The sequence below is a fragment of the Gadus morhua genome, chromosome 5 (genome assembly GCF_902167405.1).
Source record: "Gadus morhua chromosome 5, gadMor3.0, whole genome shotgun sequence".
NCBI classification, from domain to species: Eukaryota; Metazoa; Chordata; class Actinopteri; order Gadiformes; family Gadidae; genus Gadus; species Gadus morhua.
In genome coordinates this window covers 20,502,842-20,512,104 of record NC_044052.1, presented here as the reverse complement: position 1 = coordinate 20,512,104, position 9,263 = coordinate 20,502,842, and the positions used below count along the sequence as shown (strand labels likewise).

Genomic DNA, 9,263 nt, shown 5'->3' with positions numbered 1-9,263 from the left:
TAATTAATATTATATGTACAGTTTATTGATGATTCCAAAATAATCGATAAAGTACTTGACCATATTTAATGATTGGTCAAATAGGGGTGGACTGGCCAGCTGTGAGTTGTGGATCATTCCACATTCCACCCCCAGCTAGATTGAACCCGATTGATTCATTATAGGCCCTATTGATTATTTTACCGATCAGACTGGCCAACAAGACCGTCCGGCGTGACTAAGAGAGTGAGTGTGCAAGAGAGAGTGTGCGAGAGTGTGTGTGTGCGAGAGTGTGTGTGTGTGTGTGTGTGTGTGAGAGACAGAGTGTGCGAGTGTGTGTGTGTGTGTGTGCGTGTGTGCGTGCGAGAGACAGAGTGTGCGAGAAAGAGCGAGAGTGAGAGATTGAGTATGCGAGAGATAGAAAGTGTGTGAGAGTCTGCGTTAGAGAGAGTGTTCAAAGAAAGAGAGGCAGGTGGACAATCTTACCAAGCCTGGTATTTGTTTCACAATTTAAAATCAAATTATATCTGACCTCAATACATTGATTGCGACAGCTCCGTTCTGTCTCCCCCCCCCCCCCCCCCCCCCCCCCTCCCTTCCCCCCCAGTCTTGATGAACATAATTCATTTTAATGTCATCTCACAGTACAGTACAGTGAAACAGGAGCGGCGGCGAATCGCCTGTCTCCATGTCAACAGAGCTCCTCTCGCAGGTAAACAAAGAGCCAGGATGTCCTTGGGTGACTGCACCGCCGTGTGAATTCATTGATCTAACTTTACAGAAGAACCTCCCAGCAACTCTCAACGCACAAGCTCCTCGTCGTCCTCCATTTTGACTCTCTCTCTCTCTCTCTCTCTCTCTCTCTCCGTGCTGACGGATCACAGCTCTGGGGTGAGATGTTCCCCCTCCTTAAGCGACAGTCGTTACCCGTGGTTGAGGAGGTGACACGCTTCCGAGCGAGATATTCACGTCAAGAAAAAAACTAAGGTCATCAAACATTGATTTAATAGCACTTAAAGGGGTCCTGTTTTACCACCCGGTGTGCCGTTGATTAGCCGTCAAGCTCGCGCCCGGTAGAACGATCCATCCGTCATCTGGAGGCGGAGACACTCCCACTTGTGACATCACTAATGGGTTCATTTATAAGCGGTTTGTAAACGGCATCACAGCGGGTGGGGAAACAGGGGGACCTTGAAAACAGTCAAACAAACTGTTTCTCAGCAAAGCTCTCATGTGAGAGCTTGACTGAGGGTTGAATGTCTGGAGAAACCCCTCGTTTCTGAAGAACTTTGAGAACTTTGCCATCACACTTACACAGACGCATAAAATCGCGACACTTAGCATCCCAACGTCATTAGCATCACGACACTTAACATCAGAACAGTTGGCGGTGCCACAATAGAATTGTTAGCCTTGTGCATATAGCCTAATGACTTCATTTCACGGGACTAAGCTACGCAAAGTCGCTAGCTCAGAAGACGCCATCACACGAGGCTAGCTGGTTCAGAGTAAAGGGGTTGATGGTGGATGTAGTTCTTTTGGCGTCGATTTGTAGTTCTTTATTTCGCCATGTAGGCGGCTATGTCCTTCTCCAGGCTCTGGGTAAAGCGGTGGTTGAGGAAGAGGAGCTGGCCATGAGGAAGAAGCTTGGACAGCAGGAAGTCGATGCGATCCACCTTAAGCAGTACCTGGACCAGAGAAACCGGGGAAGAGAGAATCGGTTAGAACTGGTTTAGCAAGGGGGTTCCCAGATAGGTCAGTTGGACGACAAATCCCATAAGATTAGCTGTAGTTTGCTCGTGGCCGGGTCGATTTAAACACCGGACGATTTTAAATAGGGCTGTTAACCGATGACCGTTTGACCGGTGGTTGTCCGTATCAACGTTAACCGATCAATAATGTCGCTTGTCGGTAAAAAAAAAAGAAAAAACAAGAAGATGATAAGATGAGGTGACTCATTGGAAGTTGGACGGACACCGTGTCTCTAGCCCACTGTTTCATTTCTCCTCAAGTCTTAATTGTTCCCGCATGCGAGCGGCGGAGAATATGATCTCTAAATTATTATGGACAGTAGACTAAACACTTTAGGACTACAGTTAGCCGTCTCATTCCAAGATCTTTTTGTGTGAAGTGAAAATCCCTCATCCACAACTATTCTCTTCGGAGCTGTCATTTTCTTAAATGAGCAGCGGCAATGTTGCAAATGAGCTACGCTGCCCTCTTCCGATTGGCCCCTGGTGAATCCCGCGTAGGGTCTCAACCAGGTCCGCACCATCTCAGACCACTGTGGGCGTTCGAGCCCGCTCTCTACACACGGTCAACTGGCAGTAAGCATGCCTCGTGTTTCAATTCAAACACAGGTCGTGCCGCGGTTAGAGCCATTGCCTCTCAATCGGGGAGTGTGTGTGTGTGTGTGTGTGTGTGTGTGTGTGTGTGTGTGTGTGTGTGTGTGTGTGTGTGTGTGTGTGTGTGTGTGTGTGTGTGTGTCGGAGGCAGAAAGTGAGAGAGATAAGCAGAGTTACGAAACAGCAGGCGGCTAGCGCGGCTCGAAATGGCTGTTATTTCATATAGCACATTTTAATCTGATCGGTTAACCGGTATTAACCGGTTAATGAGGCTCGGTTGCCGGTCAAGAATATTTCACATTTTCGCCATCCCGGTTTTTGAGTGCGGACTGCGGAAAGTAAAATCTTCTGTGCGGTAGTTTTTTTGTAAAAACAGTGTTTTTTGTTTCATGGCATGATAATATGACAATACAACAGATGATTTAGTACTTAAATCTGTCCTAAAGTGTGCAATGTCAGAGTTTTGAAGTTAAGAGTCAAAAAAGGTTTAAGTGCCAGTAGTCGCTGTCGGGACGTTTGAAACACTTGTTTCAAACGTCCCGCACCAGTTTGTTTAAAATAAATAACAGGATGTTCAACTATGTATCCCTAAACATGACCTAGGACAGGGAAATTCGTAAATTAAATGAAAATGTAGTCGTCCAACTGGTATAAAAGAAGAAAGTTGAGTTTTAATCGAAATGTGCATCTTGACAATTACGCACAAGACAAAAATATTTTTGGACCTATTTATATTACGAGAAATTATGTTAAATTTTAGTAATGAAGGGTACACTAGTATGTTGCCCGGTATGTTGCATAAAAATAAGAGTAAGGTCAATAGTTTCCGTTTAAAATATGCTGTTTCATTCGTCCCGCATAGGCGGGGCGTTTGAAACAAATGTAAACTTACGTTCGAAGTTTAGAAACAGCGCGGTCATCTAACATATGTATTAATTTACACTTGTAACTGAGAATACACATGTGAGTTGTTGATCACATGATGAAATTATTTGTATACGTAAGTCATCTTTGAAAAAGACGTTAGACTGAAAAGTGTTTAAATCGACCCGGCTCTCCCCTACCTGGTTTTTGAGATCTTTGAGAACTTTGAGATCTTTTGTGACATTTATCTGTCATTAATATATACAGCCGTTTGGTCTGCAGTCTCCCAAAATCACATATGCACATCAAGGGAGACAAATCAGGTCCAAACCACAATGTTGTGATACACTAAGCCTATTCATAATAATAATCAGAACAAATTTCAGAATTTTTCATCAATTTTTCAGCCGTGCCGAGCGTTTAACGAAGACCTGAAGTTCTAGCGCCCCCTATGGGAATTTTGGCACCAAACTTTTGAGAACTAAATTAAGAGATACCTAAAGGTCTGAGAAATTTGAAAACTTTTTACCGCAACAAAAACAATAGGTATCCACAGATACACTGTCAATACCCAATAAAAAATAAGGGCCCTTTATGGGAGCTGCCCAGTGAGCTCCCACAAGGGGCCCACATGCTACCAGCTCTTATGGCTTCGTTATGGCTCCACGTTGACGCAACCCAAGTGGGTTTACGGACCCCTTACGTCCTTGCGGACCCTCCTTGCGTCCACCGCAAGGGCCTGACGTGCACCTCCCAAAAATGTCAACCTTGCGTCGATGGCGACGCAGTGGCAAGGACTGTGATTGGTGAACCCGACGCAGAACCAAAACAGGTTCGCGTCTGCGTCGAAGCGTCTGCGTGGTCATTGCGTTGCGTCGCTGGTGAACCGTAACTGAGCCTTCAGGCTTCCCCTGGCCCCCCCTCCTCCAAGACCCCCGCTGCCCCCCCCTCACCTCACTGCCGTGCCCCAGCAGCCGGAGGTGCTCCAGGCAGTGGCGGGCCAAGCTGCGCAGCGTCCCCTCCGCCAGCAGCAGGTTCTCGTGGGGCAGGCACACCAGGCTGAAGGCCAGGCTCTGGACGGCCAGCCACAGCACGCTGCGCTCCCCCAGAAAGGGGTCCCCGGCCCGCAGGCGCTGCACCCCGGAGTCCGCCTCCTGCAGGGCGGTGGCCTCGTCCGTCGCCGCCGCCGCCGCCACGCCCTCCGTCGGCCCGCGGCCGGACGCCTCCCGCGACAGGGTGACGGAGCTCAGCACCTGCCTGAGAGAGAGAGAGAGAGAGAGAGAGAGAGAGAGAGAGAGAGAGAGAGAGAGAGAGAGAGAGAGAGAGAGAGAGAGAGAGAGAGAGAGAGAGAGAGATTGTAAGATTATAAAGGGCTTTTATCCAAAGCGACTTACAATAAGATAATTTGCCAGAAAAAGAGAAACAACAAGATATCGCTGTTGGTACAGTAAGGATGTTTTAAGTGCTGCCAAGCACGATCAATCACTAGGTTAATCCATTCCCCGTACACAACAAAGATATCTATGCTTCACGATGATGGGTGGGTCTTCCTTCTTCAGATGTTTCAGTGGCCTTCAGGGTAGTGCTGCGTTGAATGGTAATATCCACGACACTAAGTTCAGATTCTCTCTCTCTCTCTCTCTCTCTCTCTCTCTCTCTCTCTCTCTCTCTCTCTCTCTCTCTCTCTCTCTCTCTCTCTCTCTCTCTCTCTCTCTCTCTCTCTCTCTCTCTCTCTCTCTCTCTCTCTCTCTCTCTCTCTCTCTCTCTCTCTCTCTCTCTCTCTCTCTCTCTCTCTCTCTCTCTCTCTCTCTCTCTCTCTCTCTCTCTCTCTCTCTCTCTCTCTCTCTCTCTCTCTCTCTCTCACCTCGCCACCAGCAGCAGCTTGTCCCTCTGCAGAGCCCGTCGCTCCTCGGCGCTCAGCGCCTCGTCCTGCGAGGCGTCGTCCGGTCCGAAGACCCGGGAGAATAGGACCCGGCTGTCCCCGGCCTCCAGCGCGCTGACCGGGCACACGGTGTTGATGAGGAAGCAGTGCACCATGGCTGGAATATCAATACATATACATGTGACAACCACCGTTTGTGAGGCTGAGCTTCAGAGAATTCTCCAGTGCATGTTTTGGTCGGAAGCACTTCCGTGTTGGTGGTCAGGTGATTTCATCATGTGATTTATTTTGGCGAAGTGATGTATGTTTTGTCACCACCAGGTGGCGCCGTGTGATATAAATATTGGTGCATCATTCAAAGAGGGTGTAGTTTCATTGAGGAAGTCAGTGTTTTCTAATGCAATATTGCAAGTTCTGCTTCAAAAGTCAGATAATCGATTTCCACAATCCAAACTACATCGAAAATCCACACAAAAAGTATCTTCATCTTGTACCTTCATTTGTGACTGAGCAACCCGACACGCTTCTGGCGAGCCTTTGTCAAGCATCTGTGCAACGTCAGATTGTCAATCCGTAGGCACGCAAGCACGCACACAACACACACACGCACACACACACACACACACACACACACACACACACACACACACACACACACACACACACACACACACACACACACACACACACACACACAAACGGCATTGTCATACAGCAGGGCCACGATGACTTACAGAGAGGGGGGGAGAACGAGAGATATGGGGGAGAGGGGTGGGGGGGGGGGGTGGGCAAGAGCGAGGGGACAGATATGTGGGGGTCACTGAGGGAGGGATGGTTTAAATTTGAGAAAACGATTGATTTATCGGCATGTGTGTGTGTGTGTGTGTGTGTGTGTGTGTGTGTGTGTGTGTGTGTGTGTGTGTGTGTGTGTGTGTGTGTGTGTGTGTGTGTGTTCGTGTGTCTGTGTGTCTGTGTGTGTGTGTGGGCCCGTGTGTCGCTGTCATTCAATGGAGAGAGAGGGTCAGAGAGAAAATGAGAGGGGGGGGGGGGGGGGGGAGAACTGGCAGCAGTTGGTTCTAATGACCGAACAGAGTGTGCCATTTGTCCTCAAGACGAGAGAGGGAGAAACAGAGGTATAAAAAGGGTGAGACATATAAAATAGAGGGAGAGAGGAAGAGAGACATAGATAGGGAACGAGAGAGGAGAGGGAAAGAGAGAGAGAGGAGAGGTACATGAGAGAGAGGGAGAGAGAGAGAGGGGAGGGAGAGAGAGAGGGGAGGGAGAGAGAGAGGGGAGGGAGAGAGATCGATAAAAGGGGTACATAAGAGGGAGGGGGAGAGAGTTAAAGAGGCAGAGAGACAGAGGAGAGAGAGGGGAGAGAGAGGGGAGAGAGAGGGGAGAGGGACAGCTGTGACTGAACAGCTGCTGATGTCCCCCCCCTCCCCCCTCCTTCCCCTTTCTTAAAGAGAACCACAAGTGGGAGAGGAAAGAAAGACCACATTCTCTCTCTCTCTCTCTCTCTCTCTCTCTCTCTCTCTCTCTCTCTTTGTGTTCATTCAGACACACTCCACCGCCCCCCCCCCCGCCTCCACCCAGCACACGCCCAGCGCACGACCACCACCACCAGCACACACCTCCACCACCACCACCACCACTACCCCTCACCTCCACCCAGCACAAGACCAGAACCACCACCACCACCACCACCACCACCCTTATTAAATCCCATCTCTTAAACAGGCCGTTCCCTCCTTATTTCCTGTTGTAACGTCAAAGTAACCAAGGGGGAGGGCAGGTGAGAGATGAACTCCGACCCCGTCTCACCGTCTTCTGAATATCCTCCTGAGCGGGAAGGGGACCATTGTGCTTAAATACAAAGAAGGATTTAAACGGCCCAGACCCGGGCTGATTCCCCCCCCCCCATCACGTCATACGGAGGCCTGCCTGTTGGCGCGGCAGAGAAGGAAAGATTTAGTAGGAGTTCAGACATTCATTTTGGAACTGAAACTACCGCTAAACGTAATGATTAACCCTAGTTACGGCCTCAATCAAAAGGAAACTCCGCTCCAGTGAAGCGACCTCTGCACGTTTGGGCTCCGGTTCATGTTTTGTAACCATGAATCAGATAACACCACGGAATTAACTACTTCTCCAACAGAGATTGCGTTTGCATTACATTTACATTTGGGGAGATGACAGCCAAAGCATGCTGTCACTGTCGGAGCAACTACGAGCTTGTAGGGGTGGGATATAAGATCAAGATCTGAATATAATGTGTTATATATCTGCAATCAAGATCACACAGCCATCATTTGGAACAAAGTAAAGCTCAGTTAATATGAGTGCAGTTTTCCACGATTGCGGTGAACCTTTGAGCAATACTGGCTGAGTCACACTTCCTGTAAAGAAGAAAAAAACACTGAACAGAGACAGGACGTGGTTGTGGTCGAAATGATCACAGTTGATTTCAAAACGTGTGAGGCCTGGCCCCAGAGAGCCCCCTGGGAAAACGCCACCCCGTCGATGTTTCCCACCCCAGCGTGTGACCGTGTGAGGAGGAATTGTTAAAGTGTGTGTGTGTGTTTTACTGTATGTAAGTGTGTGTTTGGGGGTAAGTGTCTGTCTGTGATGTTTGCGTGTCTGTGATGTTTGCGTGTCTGTGTGTGTGTATGTGTGTGTGTGTGTGTGTGTGTGTGTGTGTGTGTGTGTGTGTGTGATACTGTATGTAAGTGTGTTTAGGGGTAAGTGTCTGTCTTAGATGTTTGCGTGTCTGTGCGTGTGTGTGTGTGTGTGTGTGCGTGCGTGCGTGCGTGTGTGCGTGCGTGTGTGTGTGTGTGATACTGTATGTAAGTGCGTTCAGGGGTAAGTGTCTGTCTGTGATGTTTGCTTGTGTGCGTGTATGTATGTGCGTGCGTGCGTGCGTGCGTGCGTGCGTGCGTGCGTGCGTGTGTGTGTGTGTGTGCGTGTGTGTGTGTGTGCCTGCGTTAGTGTGGTAGCTTTGATCAGGGCAGCACCTTGTCCAGGCCCACAGCACCCTGTGAGAAATAAGGGAAACTAGGGTGGGGAGAGAGGGGAGGGGAGGAGAGGGTGGGAAAGGGGGGAGGCTGGAGGGGGAGAACAACTGCCTATAGCTGGAGAGGTATTAGCATGGTAAAGGAAGCCATGCTCTCTAGAAGGTTTGGTGGAGATATCTCTTAGATAACCTCACGCAGATCGAGGAAGGTCGATAAACGATAGTGGATTCATTGCTGTCAATGTTTTAGCCCTTCGACCTAAATAGTATGGTCTGTATCATTGTTTTAATGCACTGTCCAGTGCTAGAGATTGAACGAATAGAGGGAATTATTATTATATCTGGTAGATAACTTGTTGATCATATAACAGAGGATAGCAGATACTCTGCCCTGGGCCGGCATGCAAATTTGAATCGATTCGTTGCCAAGTACACTTAAACTTTCCAACTGCAATGTTTGCATTTAACTATTTGCATAATGGGTTCCCACCAGCGTGCATAAACAAATCTTCAATTTAATCCACGTTTAACTTTATTATTTTCCCTCTGCTTAATGATTCGCTATGTAAACTGTTCTAAGGTCAAAACGACACGCTGAGCCTATGTTGCCTCGTTCTGAGGGAGGGACATTTTCAGTTTGAGCAAACTTCTGATCTATCTGTGTGTGTGTGTGTGTGTGTGTGTGTGTGTGTGTGTGTGTGTGTGTGTGTGTGTGTGTGTGTGTGTGTGTGTGTGTGTGTGTGCCCACGAGTCCTTCAATGGAGTGAGAGAGGGAGAGTCGTTTATGGAACAAGATAGAGAGAGCGAGTTAGACAGAGAGAGAGAGAGAGAGAGAGAGAGAGAGAGAGAGAGAGAGAGAGAGAGAGAGAGAGAGAGAGAGAGAGAGAGAACTGAACTGAATGCGGAACTCAAGCACATTCAGTCCCATCACCCAGCGAGCGCTTAACACCAAGATGCCCACTCAGTGTGTAACGCCCATTGTGGGTTCACTTCCACTTTGCTTTAAGCCTTTAATTAGCATCCAGGAGAGCCGAGAGCAGCATGCCTCCTGCCTGCCAGACGGTGCATTGTGTCCCCCGCTGAGTATCGAGCATCTGCATCTAAAAACCCAACAACCACACCGAAGTCCCTCCACGGCCCCCTCCGAGCCTGGAGGAGGTCCGTGTTGGTCCAGCAGCTC

General features: G+C 48.8%; 1 protein-coding gene across 1 annotated transcript; it reads right to left on the bottom strand.

Moving 5' to 3' along the window:
* Positions 1-592: 592 nt before the first annotated feature.
* On the bottom strand, positions 593-5,341 carry ap5s1 (adaptor related protein complex 5 subunit sigma 1). Its single transcript, XM_030357132.1, has 3 exons — positions 5,053-5,341; positions 4,142-4,445; positions 593-1,667 (listed from the first exon to the last, which is right to left on the bottom strand). Exons 1-3 carry the CDS (start codon positions 5,223-5,225, stop codon positions 1,539-1,541), a joined length of 606 nt encoding a protein of 201 aa, XP_030212992.1. The 5' UTR covers positions 5,226-5,341; the 3' UTR covers positions 593-1,538.
* Between the last annotated feature and the right edge of the window lie 3,922 nt (positions 5,342-9,263).

What these genes read in the sequence shown, in the direction of transcription:
- ap5s1 (XM_030357132.1), bottom strand. Translation starts at nt 5,225, where the DNA reads ATGGTGCACTGCTTCCTCATCAACACCGTGTGCCCGGTCAGCGCGCTG. An exon ending in AAGCTGCTGCTGGTGGCGAG is followed by an intron (nt 4,446 to 5,052) that starts GTGAGAGAGAGA and finishes TCTCTCTCTCAG; the next exon opens with GCAGGTGCTGAGCTCCGTCA. An exon ending in TGCTGGGGCACGGCAGTGAG is followed by an intron (nt 1,668 to 4,141) that starts GTGAGGGGGGGG and finishes TCTCTGGTCCAG; the next exon opens with GTACTGCTTAAGGTGGATCG.